This window comes from Patagioenas fasciata, chromosome 7 (assembly GCF_037038585.1).
Source record: "Patagioenas fasciata isolate bPatFas1 chromosome 7, bPatFas1.hap1, whole genome shotgun sequence".
Lineage (NCBI taxonomy): Eukaryota > Metazoa > Chordata > Aves > Columbiformes > Columbidae > Patagioenas > Patagioenas fasciata.
Window position 1 is genome coordinate 16910998 of NC_092526.1, and position 19479 is coordinate 16930476.

Sequence of the window (19479 nt, forward strand, 5' to 3'; positions counted from 1 at the left end):
CATCCAGCCAGTGTAACCAGGAACCAGCAGTGTTTGACTCCTCAACACCTCCCATACAGGGGAAAAGGCAGAGAGCGGGAGGGAATCCCTTCCCATGGAGGGAAAAAGGAAAAAGTAGCGTGTCCAGGGGCAGTGTCAATGCTGGAGAGGTTTAGACATCGCCTGGAGCTGGGGAAAAGGCCCAGCCCTGCTGTCTGATGGCAGCGATGGGTACTGGCCAGTCCCAGGAACCAGGGCAAGAGCCAGGGTGAAGGCTGGGATAATAAATAGGGTAGGAGAATAGAAAGGAAAAGGGAATAAATAAATATAAATGAAAGCATGTGGCACCAAGGGAGAAAATAGACAGGAAAGGCTTTAATTAGACTGTGGGCTGAGCACTGCCCCACAGCTGGGAGAAAAGTCTCGAATAGGGGTCAGGATGGTGCACAATGCAGTTCACAGCAGAGCCAGAAAGTACCGAGCCCCCCGTCCCACCTTCCCTGGGCCCTCTGGCCAGGTAGAGACATGGGGGACCCCAGCTCAAGAGTGGTACCAGGGTTGCAAGCAAGGAAGGTGCCATGACACCTCCACCATCAGCCAGGCCCATGGGTGCTCTGCCCCACACCTGACTGCCCACCCTGTCCTCATCCCCACATGTCCCCTGGGCTCGGATGCCAAAAGCCAAATCCTGCTCCCAGCACCGCTTCCAAGGCCACGCGATTGCTCACGTGGCTGTCCATCACTTGTCACCTGAGAATTTGAATAAAATCTCCCAAAAAAAACCAACAAGGGAAGCAGAGACAGGCTGCTTCAGCTGAGGCAGCCATCCCGAAAGCAGCACAATCCCAGGTCCCCATTTGCAAAGTGTTTGCAGCTCCCAGCAAGGTCAGGTTTCGTCCCTGAAGGTCAGAGCAGCTCCAGCCTGGCAGGCTGTGCCACTCCAGCGTGGGTTGGGTTCGCCCAGGGCTCAGCCCTGCTTCGGCTGTCTGCTCTGGCTGTGTGGAGGCTGCTGGGGGAAGCTCTGAGCCCAGCCTCGTCCTACCCCTGCTGCCAGGCTTGCTGCCCCAGCAGGGCAACACTCTGCCCTCTCCCTCCCCTGCACTCCACAGCTACATCTGGGAGAAAAACTAGTCCAGGGCACACATGACAACAGGATGAGGGGTCAGCTCACATGCCCAAATCCCAGCCATCCACTTCACGCCAAGTGGAATGCACCATATAGCATGATGCACCAGCACAAATCCTGGCCAGGGCTCTGTACCAGTGTAGAGTATAAGGCTGGGCACCATGTCTCCCTTGGTTGTGCCCTCAGCAGCATCCCACCTGCTGCCTCTGCTCCCCATCACCCAGAGTCCTGGTCCCAGGGTATCTCTGGAGTGCCAGCTGGCATGGAAGATCCTGGAGTCTTGGGACTCTTCGCAGGATGAAGGATGTGGGCTGAGTCCCATGGGGAAGAGCTCAGCCCTCTCTTGCTCTGGTTTCATTATGTGCCCAGATACAATGGCAAGAAGCAACCCCAACCCCTGAGTTGTGGGACACCACGGCCATGAATTTCCCACCCACCTCCAGCCCTTTCCCCTCTCTCAAACAAAAGCAAAGTCAGGACTTACCAAGGGGGAAGAAAAGATCCCAGGCGAAGAGAAGGAGTGGGTGGCAAAATCCCTTTCCTTGACCCTGTCCAGCACCAGAGCCTTCCAGGGGGACCTGGCACAGTGGCAGCTCACACAGCGCCTGCAGCCAGCTCCATGTGTCTGTCCAGGACAGGAGCCGACAGCCCAGGGCTGGCTTTCGCTGGCGTTTGTCCCTCTGGCTTTGCTTTCCCTCTCATCGAGGGAGCGATTCCCTCCCCAGCGCCCTGTCCCACGGGGCCAGCGAGAGGGGAGCCCTGACAGCAGCAGGGTGCCAGAGGGGGTATATGGGGGTACCCCCAGGACACGAGGTTCCAGAGGAGAGGATGGAGGAAAGGAAGGGAGCGGAGGCAGGAGATGGGTTGGTCCCCTCCGTCCCGACCACACAGGGACAAGTGGGAGGGGAAGGCAGCTGGGGGCTGCCCAAGCCCGAGCCTGGGTTAACCCCAGCGAGGTGCTGGGAGGGCGGGGAGCTGTGGAAGGAGGACGGCTGGACAGACAGTTCCTAGCTATGAATATTAACTACTTCCTCCACAGGCAGCGCTGCACCACATTAACTGTTTCCTAGGCATAACGGACAGACAGCTGGACAGCCTACGCACCCCACACCAGGGCTGAGCATCACCCTGCTGGATCACCCCCCCAGTTTGAGACCACCAGCCCTGCCCAGCTCCTGTGTGCATCTATGTCACACCTGTTCCTAAAAAAAGCAGTGACACATCCAGGGTGAGGATGTCCCTTCAGGCCATATGCAACACTGTAACCCAGCCAGGACTGCAAACCCAAATGTCTTGCTGGAGACCTGAATTCCTCCATCTTAAATAAATATGTAGCCAAAGAGGAGTGGAAACCCACCACGGCCAAGCCAGCAACCACACTCTCTGCCAAACCCGACCTGTTTTCACAACCCCCTTCTCTGCCACGCCAGCCCTGCAGCACAATGTGGACACACCAGAACTGGTTTTGGGATGGCACGTGCTGCCCTGTCCCATGGCAGGAGGCACAGCATGGACTTTGTCCATCCCGAAGACCCCCATGACTGTACTGCTCCATCCGAAGCAAAATCCACACTGGGATGGTGCTGACAATGCACCAGTCCAGGCGATGGTGAGCCTACCTCATGTCTGGGTCCCTGAATACATGCTCAAGGTTCAATTCCTTGATTGATACAACGTACTCAGGAAAACATGAGGCTCCCCCCACTCTAATCCCCCACATCGTGCATTTCCCACACCCCCGTGGATGATGACAGGGGGATAAGAGCAGCATTTCCAGTGGCCCCCTGACTCACAGCCCCATCTGCTCTCAAACAGCAGCACATGCCAAGTCAGCATCCTCCCAAAACCTCCAAGGTCTGCTAGCTTCTCTGCCCAGTTGTGCAGCTGCAGGCAGCCCACAGGACGGCAAGTCGAGGGCTCCCTGCTCCAGACAGACTGCCCAGGGACAGCCCCGACCCCATGCATAAGTGCTCTGGCAGGCTTTAACTTCAAGAACTGTTTAAAGGAGGAAGAGAAGGGGCTGAGCTTCCATCAGCCCATCCCTTTCTCCCTGCATCTCAGCCCTGCCTGCTTCTCAACCCCAGCGGGACCAAACCTCATCACCCCCCCACATCACAACCCCAAATACCAGGTCAGAGGACAGACCCTGGCTTGGAAGCAGCCACGCTCCAGCCGAAATGTCTAGCTAAGCCCATGGATGCTCCAGCATTTCTCCCATGGGGAATAACCAAAAGCAAGGGGGAGACACTGCCTGTGGATCCCCATCCAGCCCAGCCAGGTCCTCGCTGCCCCCCAGAATGCCCACCACGCCGAGCACTTACCTTGCAGCAGCCGGAGCAGAGAGCGGTGGAGAGGGGCGGGATGGGGAGGGGGAAGTGGATTCCTTCAGCTTTAGTCAGCTGGCGAAGGCGAGCAGAGAGCCAGCGGCTCCCCTCCCCGCCAAGCCCGGCCAGGGGACGGATCCAGCCACGGAGGGAGTGCAGCAGCCTGCCGGCAGCTCCAGTGATGGCTTTAACAGCTCCAGCCTGGCCCATTTGGCTTTCCGCCTCTGCACAGCCTGGCTCACCCGCCCTTGCGTGCCCTGGCTGGGCAGTCTCAGCCCCAAATACGTGGGGCAGGATTCAGCCCTGCTAGGGGAGACATTCCACAGGAGACACCCACCCTCCTGGGGGACCCTAAATACTGCGGGACAAATGGGAGGCAAAGGGCTGACAGCGACCCTACACCCATGGAAAGGTGCAGGACTGGCATCCAGCTCAACCTGGGGCTCTGGGACTCCCCGACCTTTGTCACGTGGGGGTTCAGGCTCTGCCGTGACCTCCATCCCCAGTGAAGTGGGATGCTTATCCCTTTCCCCACCCTGGCCAGCCCTGCCCTGCACACAAGGCTGAGCTGCAGGGAAGCCCCACGCCAGAACCATGACTCAGGTGGGAATTTAGCAAGTCTCCCACAGATGTTGGATTTGGTCAGGCCCTGGCAGTCCCCCTTCCATTCCCAGCACAAAGCAGGGGCGGGCAGAACTGGCCTGTGGTGGGGATGGAGATGGTACAGAAGTGGGCGGCAGGGAGGGGGACCGGACGCTGGGTGCGGCAGGACCAGATGAGGTGGGTCCAAGGGACAGCCAGTACAAGGAGCTGCTGTGTCAGCCTTCTTGCATTATCTCACACCATGCCAGCATGGCACAGTCAAGTGTCCCTCCACCACAGTCACGTATACAAACCATGGGGACACCCCCTCCAACCACCCGCTCCATGCCCAGCCCCAGCACCCTGTTCTCTATCAGTGTCGATTTTCTCAGCAAAATCAAACCAGGCCATTGATGTTCCCCATACAGCTTTGCCCACATGCCTCAGTGAAACCCCCAAATTTTCTCTGCAGTGATCCACCAACCAGCTGCAAACCCAGCAGTGCTGCATCCATCCACAGGTCTCCTGCCTGCCTAGAGCCAGCCTGGCCCCCGAGAAGAAGCACCACAGTGCTGGCAAAGCATACTTCATTCACACAGGACAGCGGATAACTGAACCTCCAAACACCCAAAGGAAGAAGTGCCCCATCACCACCCATCAGCCTCCAAACACTCTCAGCCAACTGATGGCTATGGGGACCACAGCAGGAACCTGCCACACAGCCAGCACCAACCACAAAGCCCCTTTGAGGACGAGGAAGGACAGCAGGCAAAGCCATGAGCCACTTGAGGACAACACTCACCTCCCCTGTGCCACATGGGGACCGATGATGGGCAGTGGGACAGGTCCACAGGGGTATCCCAGCACACCCCACTCTTGCTAAGGACCATGGGGCAGCCCAAGCCTGGCAGGCAGCAGGGATCCTGCCTGGGTAAGGCAGGAGGATGAGCTCATCAACGGGGCCAGCCTGTGCTGTGGGGGTGGTTCATGGAGCAGCCCCTGCTTGCTGCACCGAGCTGGATTCCTTCCCAGCCGGAGGGCAAGATGTGTGGGTTCAGATCCCCTGCCCACGCCCCCTGCCCTGGTTGAGCTTGGTCAGCCAGCGACCCTGCTGCGACTCAGTTTCCCATTCCCTGCACCCCTGCAGATAAGCACAGCAGAGCTAAGGGTGGCACCATGCCCAGCAGATCTCCTGGTGGATCCCCAGCCATCCACCTGACCCTCTGGCTTCAGGGTCCCACAGGGTCACCCCCATCCTGTCAGGTACTCCCCCACCCCCCTGCCCAGATGGGTTCCCCACACTGAGCCAAAGCCACTGGAGAAAGGACATCCAACCCACTGAGAGTGGCTGTGACTGGCAGAGACGCGGTGCCGGGGGACCCACCGGTTGGCAGGCAATCCAAATCCTGTTTGCCCAGGTTGTGGTGCTGGTCCGCAGGGAGCCTTCGCCGAGTGGCAGGGACAGGCAGTGGCAGGGACAAGGAGCAGCAGCTGATCTCACCCCAGCCTAGGTCCCTGTGCCAGCCTCACCCCCACTCCCTCCCCCCCCTCTTCCCCCGCCACCGCTCGTTCGCGCCTGGTGGTGCCAAAAATGTGGCGTGCAATTCCCCGACCAAATAAGGCGAGAACAACCATAAACAGGGATCCCCCTCTCCCCATTCCAGCCTGGGACATGCTGGAGAAAAGGGAAAGTGCACACTGAGCATGAGGAAGACAGGAGACCCCCAAGCCCAGGTCGGCTCTCCTCACCACAGTTCAAGGTGCCCCATGGAGTAGGCAGGGGTAGACCCCCTTTAGATGGGCTGTCTCACAGCTGCCTGCACTGGCACGGGTCACGGAGCAGTTCCCTGCCTCCGGTTTCACCTCCCAGCAGTCCCAGATCATCCCCAAATCAATTGCAAAAGTGCCCTGATGCCCCATAGCCACCGTCCTTGCAAGGGAGACAGCCCAGCTGGCGCATTGAGGGACATCAACAGCCCTGACACCTGAGATATCCGGGAGGGGACTTAGAGGAGCCCTGGGGTTCCCCTGCAGCCCTTGGAGGGGCTGGGAGTACTGTGGCTTTGCCCCAGGGGCCAGAAGGGAACACATGCGCACCGAGGCACTCAGGTCTCTGCAGACAGGAGGGGGCTGCCAGCTCAGGGTAGGGGCAGAGCAATGAACAGAGCTCACAGTGGGGACAGGCGTTCCCTCCCCTTGGGGCCAGACCCACAGCCCCCACCTCCCTGCTGCATAGCTGAGCCCACGTGTCACGAGTTGCCTGTTTACCACCCCATGCCAAGGCAGGTGCCCGTGCCAGCTCCGCGCAGCTGCCCCAGGTCCGGCCCCATGTCCTCACTGTGGGCAGGGATCCCTTTGCCTGCGCCAGGCACTCAGAGTCCCCACCCTGCCCACAGCTCACACTCAGAGTAGCCAGTGACCTTCAGGGACATCAGGGACCGCAGCTGTCCCCACTCCAGGGACACCTGTCTGGACCAGGCCAGGAAAGCTTAGCATTTGTTCGGCCACAGGTGGCTTTGCTGCTAGGATGGGGTCCCACCACCCTTGGGCAAACAAGTCCTGCCTGTTCCTGCCAAGCAGGCAAGGGCAGCCGATTCACTGCATCCAAATTGGTGCTCAAGGGGCTTTTCCCAGCTCCAAGCCATGGTGCAGGCCCTCCAGGGCCAGTGAGGTGTCCACCTCTCCCAAGGGAAACTGAGGCACAGCAACATCCTGCCACACTTGCACCATGAGAAAAGAGCTAGGAGACCTAATGTTCCCCCCATTAGGACCCACTTGCAACAGACTTGGGGTTTGGGTTTCCCAAGGCTATGGGGTGTGTACCAGGGCAGGATCCTGCTCTGTACAAACAATGAGCAAATTGCTTTGAGAGCAAAAGTGCCAAAAAAAGAGCCTGAGCTCCCTGGCACCGCGGCAGGAGCTAAAGTCCACAAAATCTTCCTCTCCTATCCCATGGCCATGCTTCTCCTGGCAGCGGTTGCCTGTCCCCAGCTCTGCTGTCTGCCTGCATCCCCTTCCCTGGAGTTGAGGGGATTCCCATGGAGACACTTTAGTCATCGACCACCCTGTGAGCCCTGACCTTTCTCCAGGTGCTTCCTGGGCTGGGGCGGCTCAGCCCAGGCGCCCTCTGCACTGTCCTCACGCTGAATGTTGAAGTTCTCATAGGAATCCCAGCGGATGAGCGGGTCAGATGTGTTGTAGTCCACAGAGACGCTGGGCCCATTCTCCAGGTGCTCCATGCCTGGGGAAGAGGCAAGGATGGTCAGTCAGGGTGACAATGGAGCCAGCATGGGTGGGATGGAAGGAGGAGATGTAAGAAGGTGCAGGCAAGGAAAAGAGGGAGGGAGCTGTAGGGCAAAGCAGGAGAGTCATGTAGGAATGGGCGCACCAAGAGGGATGGATAGGCATGGGGGAGTACACGAAGACCCACAAACAAAGTGTACAGAGCTAGCTGGGGCATTTGGGATTGCCTAGGGACAGGCAGACAGACTGACAGCAAGCATGCCTAAGATGGGACTTTTTGAGGTAGGGCATGCTCCACTCCCAAGCACTCCCTCCATAATGGATCAGCAAGTGCTGCAGAAAACAGCCTCCCAGGGAAGAGAGTGGGGGCGATAGGGCACCCATGGGTGCTCCTAGATTACCATCAATGCCAGGACTCATCCCACCTGGTGACAAAGGGACAGTCCCTGTTCAGGCAGGGAGAGGTCGCAATGGAGGCAACAGGTGACAGAGCTCGGGAGCAGGAAAGGTGTCAGCACCCAGCTCCAAACCAGCTGTACCTTGGATCTTCTCAGGGCCGTAGGAGAACACGAACTCCACCTTCCCATACTCAGGGAACCGATCATCTGGAAAGGAGAGAGCAGAGCAAAGGGATCATCTCCATCCATCCATCCAACCCTCCAATGGCACCCAGAGGGCCAAACCAAACATGCCTGCAGGCCAGCTCGAGGCCAGGAGCTGGTAGGACGTATGCTGGCATGGGGCAGTGCATCTCAGCCCGCAAAACAACCCCAAGGAAACCCCAGCACATTGGTATTGATCTTGACAATGAAGGGGATGACACTGCCAGGGGTCCCTGAGCAGCACCACACCCTGTGGATGGAGCAGGGGTGCCCTGCTTCGTCAGGGGTGGATTTGGGATGGGTGCCCATCTGTCACCATGATGGGAGCGGTGTTAGAGGGGAGAGAGGAGGAGGAAGCTTGGAGCAGGGAGGTGCCAGGAAAGTTACCTCTGAAGGCCTCATCCAGGTCCTCCTTGCCAAAGACGACATCAAGGTCATGCACAGCACATGTGTGGAACTGCACACGGAAAATCACGTCACGTGTCGGGCTGCGAAACTTCTTGTGGTAACACTTCAGCTGTGGACGGGAGCAGCAACCAGCCGTCAGGATGAGCCCCCAGGGCTGGATGAGGGGTCTCAAGGCATGAGGACCACCCGTACCCCAGCTGCTCCCCATGTGGTGGGCTGGGCCAAGGCTCCTTACCAAGATATCACCCTTGAGGAGCAAGCCAGGCTCAATGGTGATGCAGATGCCCGTCTGGCTGTCTCCTTGCACGTTGCTGCAGAGAGGGATGACAGAAGGATGTGAGCTGCAGTGTAGAGTGCTCCCAGCACCACCTCCACCAGCCGCTTCCACACAAACCCAGCCAGGAAAGGTACAAAACACAGAGCTGACCCTCCACATGACAGAAGAGAGTCCCATCTGCTACCCCAAAGGGCACCCATTTCCAGAGGGAGGCAGACAGGAGAGGGAAACAGCACAGCTCAATTAGGGTTTTAAAAATCCTGCGTGGTGAGGGTTTGATGGAGGTCTGAGTGCTGGGTGTGGGCTATAAGGCTGTCCACCCTGCTCCCGTGGGTTGAGCAGAGCATGGGATGTGGAGGGAGATCTCTTAGGAAAGGCTCTCCTCCCTGCCCCAGTTTCCCTGCCAGAAGTCCTCCACAGAGTGCTGGGGGAGCTGCCTCCAGGTGGTGGCATTGGCAATGAGGGACAAGGGAAGAATGGAGTTGGATTTCACAGGCAAGATAAACCTGGAATTTATTACTGGCATCCCATAAACAGTCTATTAAAAGCTGAGAGGCAAGGCTGGGAGGGCAGTAAATCTCAGCTAACGGGGACACCCAGCTGTGGGGAAGGGAGATCTCGGTTTGGTGGTGAGCTGGGAATACACTCAAGGCTCTGGTCCCTCCAGGGGAGCAGGAGCCAGGGTGGGACCCCTGGCCAGCATCAGGGCAGCTGTAGAAAACGGTTCCTGCTTTGCCTTTGCCAGTGCCTGCTCTGGGAGCAGCACTGGAAAATGATGTCAGGGTAAATCATGGGGACATTAAAACAGAGGGAAACTCTTTACTGGGGAGAGAAAGAGGGCTTTTAGGACAATTCCAGGCAGGAGAAGCAGCTCTTTGGGCAGGGAGAGGAGAAATGCCTCTATCCCCCAGGGAGGGTGAGGTGTCCCCATCCCTGCCCACGGTCCCTCCAGGGACACCCAGCCCCAGGCTCCCTCTGCTGCTATGCAGTGTCACTACAGCCATCCCAGCAGAAGGGCCCAGTATGGCCCAGTATAGCCAGTTACCACCTCCAAGCAAAGGGAAGACTCTTTTTTTCACTTCCCTGGACCACAAACAGACTAAGAACAGCGTATTGAGACCACTCAGGACTTGGCCTTGACCTTCTCCATCTCCCCCAACTTGCCAAACCCCGTGCACTGGGAAGAGGGAAGCCCCACGGCAAGGAGATAGTTACTAGATTCCCGAGGTGTAGACGGGCTGCATGGCCTGGTAGATTTTCAGGAAGGGCCGACAACCTGGAAGACATCAAGGCGGGGAGAGAAGGCAGCACTGCTGTTAGCCGGCAGGGCGGAGGGGCCAGGGCAGGGATTAGTCACGGGGGAGAAATCCAAACAGGGAGGGAGCCAAGGCAAACAGCCACTCCCCGCCCCGGCCAGCCCGCACTGGCCATGGGCAATATCTAGGATGGGCAGAAAGGGATGCTTGGGATAGGCTGGGAAAGGGGGAGAGCCCCTGTAGTCCAGTTTGGGTCCTGTAGGACCTGGGGCAAGTGCTGGGATGAGGATGGAGGTGGGATGATGGTCTCTGAGCAAGGGACCACTTCTGGGTACCAGCACTGGACATGGCACTGCACTCCAAACCCCAACCCCCATCTGGTGCCACCCTCCAAAAAGCCATCAGAAAAGGCCTGTCACCCAGCAGCTCAGGTTAGTGCCCAGCATGGGGCCAGGGAAGGCACCCCATGAGGGTGTCTCTGTGGGAAAAGGCAGCACCCCCGTAACAGGAGTGAACAGTCCCCAAGAGGGAAAGGGAAATTCAAATTGCCAAGGAACCTGTGGAAAATATTTCCCATGGAGAGCAAGCCCAGCCAGGCAGCGTGGGGCCATGATATGTCTGTAGGGGCCAGGCTGGAGGAGGGGCACCTACCGCCTTTCGACTCAAAGTTGGGGATACCATGCATGATGACGTGGTGGAGGAAGAGGGGTTTGTTGTTCATCTTGATGCTGCCAGAAAGGAGCCCACTGAAGTAATGGATGTACCTGGAGGGCAGACAGGCAGCTCAGGGGCAGGACCTACAGCAAAGCACTCCCCTCACCCCCAACTTCCCTGGCCATGAGGGCAAAGCCCAGCCTGCAAATGCACACCAGGACCCACCTCTTCTGGGATGGCTGTCCGACTGGCACCACCTTGTCCTCATAGAAGCGCTTCATGGCAAACCTGTCCAGAGCCTGGTCAGCGCTGCAGGGACAAAAGGGTAGATGAGGCTGAAGGAGAGCATCAGCACCAGCACCCAAGTACCGCTGGACTGGAGGTTGGCAGTGAGCCCCAGGGCCACCCCAGGACCCCGCGTCCCTCTCACCTGGCTGAGATGTTGCTGTAGTGCATGTAGGCAGCCACCACCACCCCCAGCCGGCCACGGTTCCCCTGCGGGCACACAGCACAAGGGGTGTCAACAGGGACCGTGGTGCCTGCAGCATGGCCACCACGCACACGGGCATGCACATAGTGCTCCCTGTACGCATGCACCGACATACACACCCCAACCCTTGTACACACGCACCAGTCTACACATACATGATGACACCTACCCACAGCCCAAGCCACCCTGGGTCCCTTGGCCTTTGAGGCTGCTCAGCCCTGTCCTTGCAACCCCCTGTCCCACCCAGGCCCCACGGACAAGGTCCAGCCAACCTTGTTGTGCAGCACCACCACGTTGTGCGGCGTTGCATTGAGCCACGTGTCCATGGCTTTGCAAATGCTGCAGATCTTCTCCAGCGCTGGGGTGTGCATGTCAGGCCACCCAAAATCCAGCACCTAGGTGGGAGGTGTGGGACAAACAGAGGTCACATCCACGCTGGGCTCTGCCCCTCCACAGTTCCCAGCCTGCCAGTGTGTAAAGCCCAGGACACACACCCGAGGGCACCCCTGCATTGCCCTGATGTACCCCTCCCAGCCTCTACCCCAACCCTGCACCCCACTGCCCAGACCCCTGCCCTGGGGAGCCCATCGGGGTCCCAGATCTTAGCCCTCCCCCCACGTCACTCAGCTCAGCTGCCTAGGGCTCCCCCACAGTCACACGGATGATGCCTTAGGGGGGCCTCCAAAAGACCACAACAGCCAGATTTGGGATGGGGGCAGATGGGGTTAGGCTGAGACCCCATAAACTCATTGGGAAGTCCCAGTGCTTTCCTCCAGGTTCTGCCCAATCCTTCACCAGTTGGGTGGGAAAGACAGCTTGCACCAGAGAGCTGGTCCCACCGACAGCCCTGTCCGGAGTCCCAAGCCCCACTGCTCCCCACAGCTGTGACCCACCTTGGGGTGAAGTTTGTTGATATCGTGTCTCCGCTCAGAGAGGTTGAAAAGCTTCAGGGAAGAGGAAAGACAGAGTGAAGGCACACCTTTCTCCCTCGCTGCCAACCCTAACCTCTTCTGCTCCTCAAAGCCTCCCCAAATCTCCCCATGAGAGGCTTCCCTGGATATATTAGCCCCAGTAATGCCTTGCCACAGGGCAATGTAATGGCTAAAAATTCCCACGGGGTCCAAAAGGCGCTGGAAAGCTTCAAGACAGGAAAAGATCCACCCATGTTAGTGCAAAGACCCTTCTCACCAGAGTCGAACCCAGCGAGAGGTGAGGATGCAGCTGTGCAGCAGCCCCAGCCCATGCAGCACCCCATTCCCAAGGCCTGAGCACACCAGCCCCTTCCCCAGTCCGGCAGGGACCCAGTCATGTCACTCACCACGTAGTTGTCCCCATGCTTGGACTTCAGCATGTGGGCCACCTCGCGGAGGTTGCTGCAGAAGCTCTGCTCCTCAGCTGTGCTGGGGTAGGAGACCGCGATGATCCGCTCCGTGATGTACACTAGGTCCAGCTCGCAGCTGCTCTCCATGGCCATGGTCAGGCTCATGCTCCTGGGTGAGGGAGGGGACCATCACCAGGACTTAGTGTGGGGAGGGGACACAGTGACCCTTCCCCACCCTGCGTGGCCCCTGGGGTGAGGCGAGACAGGCTGGGACACTTGGGGATGCAGCAGCAGGGCAGCCTACAGCCTTTCCTCTGCTCCCAGTCCTAACAGGGTGTCTTGGGGACCCCAGGTTGGGGATGGTAGGTCATAAACCATGTCTTTCCATGGGGACCATCGCCCAGCTGTAGTACAACTGGAGAAGCAAAGAATTGGCAGGGCTGGGGCAAGGTTCAGGTAAGGCAGAGATGGTCACCAGAAGGAGAAACTGAGGCATCTACCTGGATGTTTTGTGGCGTGACTGCCCACTCCTGGGGGATTTTGTGGCATCCTAAAGAACCAGAGAGGAAAAGCGAGTTACTGACCACAGTCAGCACAGGGGTCTTGCTAGAGCCAGGTGTGATGGTGCTGCTGGAGCATCCCATCCCCGCCACACCACCCTGCATACCATAGCACCCCCAAAATATTGCTATCTCCACATCTCACCCACTGAGCATCCTGGTGGCACCAAATGCCCCAATAGCACCATTGTCCCCACACCATGGCCACAAGCAAAACCCATCTCTCACAAGCCCAGTGTGGCTATGACCAGCCGCCACAGGCTCTTGCAGGGCCAGTACCACGGCACAGCATCCCAAAAGACCTTTGAGGAGGGTGCTGTGGGTGGTGGGACAGTCTCAGGCAAGTCATGAGTCCCTCTGGTCTCAGGTGGGCCCTGGGCACACACCTGGTAGGACAGGGTGGCTTTGGCCATGCCCAGGGCAGGGGCAGGTTTGCTGCCCGAGTGGCGGTGAGGAGCCAGCCAGGCACAAGGGTTTGTTTTGGCCCTGGGTCCGCAGAGCCAAATGCTGGGAGGAAATGTTTGAGCTCTAGGAGCAGGAAACTTCTATTTATGCATGTTCTCTGGCCTCAAAAATTTCATCTGCAGCCGGTTTGCTCGGTGACTTCGTGACCTCAGCCGAAAAACAAAGCAGGGTTTCCAAAAAAAAAAACTGCTAAGGAAAAACACACACCTCATTAGTTTTAGTATCTCTAGCTAACAAGCAGGAGTCATTTAAAGACTCATCTCATACAGGCAGCACATCCTGAGCTCCCAAAAGGATCCAGAAACAAGAGATGAGCCCTACAGCCAGCTCCTGGGATACCCCTTTTGTCCATGGAGCTGTGGGACCTACTGCCACTCTCCTCAGGGCTGCAGCATCCCACAACCAGCACAGCCAGAGGCAATGGGGCAAGGTGGGAGAAGTTTCCCCAGTGCCCTTCGCCCATCATCTTCCTCCCAACATGGTTCCAGGGCTGGTCCCGCAGGCAGCCAGCGTCACCCTCCATCAGCCTCATGTCACCCTTCCAAAGTCAGGCTGCCCAGCTGAGCAGAGCTGGGCTCAGCAGCCCGTGGGACCTGGGGATGACGGTCTCCTCTCCCAGCATAAGCCACTCCAGGAGGCAGCAGCTGTGTCTGAGCACCCAGGGGTGCATGGGCAGCAGTGACAATTCCCCCCCAGGCTGTCCCCAAGGTGCCCCAACTCTCCTGCTCACCCCAGAAACCCCCCAGCATTAAGGAGTTAAAGCGCAACAAAAAGGGAAAGTAAAACCTTCCATGGGCAGAGTCAGTGTGCATGGAGCAAGCTTGAACCTGAGCATGGGTTTGTCCCTGCATCACCCACACGTGACCAGGACAGGATCCCCACCATGGGCTCTGCTCTGCCGCAAACCTTCACAGCAGGATACATCTGGGGTCGCTCACCCACACCCATCAGCAAGGGGAGCCCCATGAGCCCCTGTCACCCCATCCAGCCACAGCAACGTCCCAAACCGCAGCCCTACCCAATGGAGGAGCCAACATGGGGCAACCAGGACTCACCCCCCTCTCCCAGCTGGGGAAACTGAGGCACGGGCAGGCAAGTAAGGGATGCTAGAGCCCCTCTCCATACCTTGATGGCAGCAAGACCCTTGGTAATCCATTTCCATGGCATGGTGGCTCTATTCTGGCATCCTCCCAGCCCAGGGGAGCGGGTGCCCACAGCTGGGGTGCTCCAGTGTCCCCCACCCTGGCCAGAGCCCTTCGGCTCTGCCCCGCTCCCCCCACCCTGCTCTAACCGCAGCTGCTGCTGTTTCTGTCGCCAGCCCCTGCACAAGGAAGAGTCAGCCTGCGATCAGCTGATAGGAGCAAACGCTTGCGTTATTAAACACTCCTGCCCGCCACCAGGCTAGGAGACCCTGCAAAAACCCCTTCTGGAGCAGAGACCCAGCCAAGCCAGTATGTCCCAGTACAGCCCAGCACAGGGCAGGCTGGTCCCAACAACGTTGGGTTGAAGATCGCCCCCCCCACCAGCCCCATCAAGCAACTGCCTCCCAGCCCCACATCGTCTCAGCATGTCCCCAGGCTCTGGGCAGCATCCAAAACCCACAGGTCCCTTCTGCCTGGAAAGGGTGATCTGAGGCATGAAAAAGGATGCAGACATAGCAGCAAACTTCCCCAGAAGAAAGCAAAGCCAGCAAGGGGGACTCATGACTATCCCAATGGACTTTTCCAGCCATGGGTGCTTTTTCTCCAGCTCAAAGAGGGATTAGAGACGCACCCTGGACAACCAAAGGGATGGGGCAAAGCTGGCTCCCAGGTGAGGAAGACTTTCACCCTATTCCTCATGGGAATCACTCTGCCTCTGTCCCTCAGGTCCCAGCCCTGGCACACAGGGAGGCCGGTGAGCTGGTTGCGGGCAGGGGGAAGCTATCCACGTTGATTTTGGCAGGGTGTTTGTCTACACTGTCTTAGCAATTTCATGTCCACAGATTAAATAACACATCCCCAGCTTTGGGACAGGAAAGCCGGCTTTATGGCAAAAGCCTCAGCCTCCCTTCCACTGGGCTCTGCCACCAACCCTGGGCACCTCACTTGGCCTTTGGCAGGGAGAGAAGGCAGGGCAGTTCCAGGGACCACAGGGGCATCCCAGGCTGAGGGATTTTGGCTGCAGAAGGTGCTTACAGGAATGGGAAAGGCATAAGCAACCCCCTGGAAAGTCTCAAGGTAGAGACCAGCCTCCACAGCTGGTAGCACTTACCAGGGCATCTACCTGCTTCATGATGCTCTCCCCTGGGGACGGCTGCAGGCAAGCAGGCAGAAGGAAGGAGAGGGTGAGAAAAAGGCAAGTGAGAGAGAAGGAAAGAGAGACTGAGAGAGAAACATGCACACAAAGCAGGGACCAGGGTCAAAAGTTACCCCTGGCTATTTCTGGCCCTTCCTAGGAAATGCACCACAGCCTCATTTCCTTCCCTGCCCGCCAGCGTGTCCGTTCTTCCTAAAGGTCAGGAATCCCTCGAAACCCAAGCACAGAGCTGGGGCAATGCTCAGTACGGAGGATGCTGCCATCCTGCCTTCCACAATGGACCGCTGTCACAAATGGGGAGCACTCGGCTGAACCCTGCGCCCACTCCATGGTGGGCACCCAGTGCCTCTGACACCTCCGGGATCCCATCTGGATCCTCCATGGTCAGACCCCACAGCCAGGAGGTAAACAACAGGGTGAGCCCAGCACAGCCCCACACCCAGCCTGGCCACCGGCCACCAGCGGGTACAGGTCCTCAAGATAAACCTGGCCCCGTGGGGCTGGCAAAGGACTCCGGTGGGAGTCTGGGGGTCTGAGATGTTCAGAAAAGGGGCAAATTTGGTGACACACTACTGGAGTCCATGGAGAGGTTTGAAATGGGGTTCGGGATGGGAACAACCTTCCAGGGGTGGGGGAGAGTGTCCGGATCCCAAATACAGGGAGCAGACAACAGAGCACTCAGCCTGGGGACAGCTGGTTGGCGTGCCTGGGGTGGCACAGCAAAGGGACCCAGCTGGGTGGCTCATAGGGGTCTTGGGACCAGGGACCCCAAGACCAGGCTGCTTCAGTCCTGACAGCAGGGCTGCGGCTGCCATTTCCAGCCCATGGGATGAGTCAAACCCCTTTCGATTTCCTCCCTGAGCCGCAGTAACGGTCCCAGCTCAAAGACAACATGTTTTTGCTGGTGATAAGTGCCCAAGAAGGTTGACAGGGGCTGGAAGTGCAGGCAGAGATTAAACCCAGGGCAGATAACCGCCACAAAGCCTGGGGTGTGCAGCATGCTCTGCTCTCGTCCCTTCGATCAGGCTCACACGCTACTTCCATGAGCTTGCAGGGTTCCATCCCCTAAACCCACTTGTCAGGTGAGACCCCTGCCCAGATATGGGGTGCTCAGCCCAGGGCCCTGTGTGGGGCACAGCCACCCCAGCACTGCCAGACTGCTGAGCCTGGAGCTGAAACCCTGCCAGGGCCTCCTCTCCCCAGCGCCTGCCCCAGCAAGCCTTGGCACATGTCCGGAGCAAGAAGGAAGGGCGGCTGCGCCAGCCCCAGGCAATGCCAGCCTCCCTGCTGCCACGTGCCTGCTCTGCCCACCACTGGGATGGGGCAGGGGGTCTGCTCTACCAGCAAAATGATGCCTGGTGGGCACTGCCATGCCACACTTCCCAAACCTCTGCCTTGGACATGGTCCTGCTCCCAATGCCAGCCCATGCCCTGCTATCCTCAGAGCCCAGCCATGGCCCAGAGCAGCGTGGCAAGGGAGCACAGCTGCCTGGCCAGCACCCCCCCAGACATCCTCCCCCAAGGACAGGGTGTCCGGAGATGGGGCGCCCAGCTGTCTTCCTGGTGTCCAGAGAGGGTAGGGTGGAAAAGGCTATGAGTCGTCCCCACCCCAGCTGCTCATTAAAGGTCCCCAGGAAGGATAAAAGCAGGGGACGACAATAACAAGGGACAGGAACGTGCAGCTTTGGGTGCTCCGAGCCAAAGGCACATCTGGTAGAACCATCCCTGGGTTTGTGAGATGGCTCTAGCCAGGGAGGGGAGACATTCAGCACAAAGGGACCCCAGAGCCCAGGCTGGTCATGTCGCATCTGCCTGCCCCTCCCATGAACCCTGCACACCCCTCTTCCCCAAAATCCCCATCTCCTGGAGTCCCGTGATAGCTGAGCTGCCTCAACTCATGCTGCTCAGACATCCAAAACCCTGCAGCCAGCAATGCTGGGGGACAAAGCACCAAAACGGGGGGGTGCTTTTACCCCCAGCACAGGAACCCTGTGGTTTTGGGGGTGGAGGACTCACACTCTGAAGACCTCAGGCAGAGAAAGCCCCACACCCAGTGCAGAACAGGGGGTGCCATCCCACCCAGCATCCCCAGAGCCCTGCCTGTCATTCATGGCTCAAGGAGAGGGGACTCACCAGCTCATAGTTGACCGCAGGGGAGCAGGGGGTCACAGCCTGCAAGGAAGCAGAAAGGGCCAGGATTAGACCCTGTGGATCTCAGTCCTGAGCATGAGGAATGGGAAGGGGCCAGACTGCAGCATCCCCACACCCCAAGCAAACTCAGTGCCAGCTTAAGGAGGTGACAGGGGCATCCATGACCCATGGCCCTCCCACCCTGGGCAGGAGCACAGGCAGCAGCCCAAGGTCAGGGCTGGGCTCGGGTCCATGGCAGCAGTGCCATTTGTCCTCGGCCAGGGAGCCCCAGGCAGCCCCAGCCCGGGTGGGCACGGTGGGATGTGGCACAGCACAGGGCAGCTGCCTGATGCCAAGAGTACGTCCTGGAACAAACCCCAGCCCGGCCTCGTGAATGCTCCTGCAGCCGCCAGCTGAACAGCCCAGCTATTGTTACCTTAATTACCAGCGGCAATTACTGACAATTAACCTTGGGTTTTGCGTGCACCCCAGTCAGCTAGGAAGCAGCAGCACGCCAGGGTGGGAGAGGCAGCGTCTTGTTTGTCAGTGCTGGGGGCAGCGGCAACAGCCACTCCAGCCCGTTGGCCCAGAGATGCCAGCAGTAGCGGGCGGCTGTGATTCTGGGCACCTCTCCCTGTCTGACCCCGCATGTATCCCCAGGAGCCATGACCCGCAGTCAGCCAGCCGCTGCCCCATCCCAGCACTGAGTCAACACACCAACCACCACCCAAGGGCTGGTCCCCCATGGGGGTGGCATGAGGACATCCCACACCCCACTCAGCCTCCCCTGTCCTGGGCCATAAAAAGCAGGATTTGCCCCCAGTTCTCACCCCACCCCGGTCCCCACAGGGCAATGCCCAGCGCCTGCCCCCTTCCCAGCCGCCAGCCTGTTCCCGTCCCGCCCCCCTGTTTTCTTCAGGGGTTCCTCCTCCTCCCTTCCCCTGTGCATTATTATTATGATTTTATTCTAATGCAGAAACGCTTCCATAAAAGGCCCCTTTCCCTGCCCTGCGGTGCTGGCCCCACGCCAGCCTCCCTGGAATGTTCTCCGGCAGCGAGCCGCCGCAGACAGAGCTGGCGAGGGCCACGCCATACCCCGCACCGTGCCCCGCACACCGCTGCGCTCTTCCCCCCGAGATGCTCAACCAAAGGCCCCCAGCGCCCACACAGCCCCAGTTCCCAAGGCCAGTGATGCGGGGAGATATGCAGCTACCCCCTCTGTCATGGGACACAGTGGTCCCACAGACAGGTAGGGTCCGTGCCCACCCTCCCTCTGTTGTCAGCACCAGGAGGTTTGCAGGCTACGAATGCTACTTCAGCTGGAGAAGAGGAGAAAACTGGGGTACCCATGGTTGTATTTCCCTGCCCTAGCGGATTCTCTGAGGTCTAATATGGGCTCGTGCTCACCCAACACTGCCCCTCCCATCCACAAGAGACACCAGCCCAGGCTGTTACGGCACTCTCATCCCAGAAAGGCAGTTTTACAAGGACTGCAAGAACGTAACTCTCTTTTCAGCTTCCGTCCCTCTCTCAAGTTTGGCTCAAACGTGCCTCAGGTTCAAGATGATAGGGAACACCCTGCACCAGACAGATCTCTCCCTAAGAAACCTGAGCTCCTGACCTAGGAGTGCAGGAGCATCCCTTCTGCCCCACTGGACCACTGAGAGCATCGCCCCACACAGGATCACAGTGAACCCCAGGACCACCACCACTTCGGTCCCCAGGGACCCCTGCATCCCCCAGTGCTCGGAGGGGTGGGAAAGG

General features: G+C 58.8%; 1 protein-coding gene across 15 annotated transcripts in view; it reads right to left on the bottom strand.

Moving 5' to 3' along the window:
* Nucleotides 1–19479, bottom strand: part of TNS1 (tensin 1) — a 69321-nt gene that overhangs the window by 28267 nt on the left and 21575 nt on the right. For 11 of the 15 annotated variants that reach the window (XM_065840715.2, XM_065840717.2, XM_065840719.2 and 8 more), the window contains 14 exons: nucleotides 17719–17757; nucleotides 15541–15582; nucleotides 12763–12812; nucleotides 12260–12431; nucleotides 11835–11885; nucleotides 11214–11336; nucleotides 10882–10946; nucleotides 10677–10760; nucleotides 10449–10561; nucleotides 9757–9817; nucleotides 8500–8575; nucleotides 8244–8373; nucleotides 7794–7859; nucleotides 7091–7252 (listed from right to left, as the gene is read on the bottom strand). In XM_065840715.2, the coding sequence (XP_065696787.1) occupies nucleotides 7091–7252; nucleotides 7794–7859; nucleotides 8244–8373; nucleotides 8500–8575; nucleotides 9757–9817; nucleotides 10449–10561; nucleotides 10677–10760; nucleotides 10882–10946; nucleotides 11214–11336; nucleotides 11835–11885; nucleotides 12260–12431; nucleotides 12763–12812; nucleotides 15541–15582; nucleotides 17719–17757 (1234 nt within the window). The remainder of the gene's footprint in view (nucleotides 1–7090; nucleotides 7253–7793; nucleotides 7860–8243; nucleotides 8374–8499; nucleotides 8576–9756; nucleotides 9818–10448; nucleotides 10562–10676; nucleotides 10761–10881; nucleotides 10947–11213; nucleotides 11337–11834; nucleotides 11886–12259; nucleotides 12432–12762; nucleotides 12813–15540; nucleotides 15583–17718; nucleotides 17758–19479) is intronic. The other 4 variants (XM_065840718.2, XM_065840722.2, XM_071810897.1 and 1 more) reach the window with 2 other exon arrangements.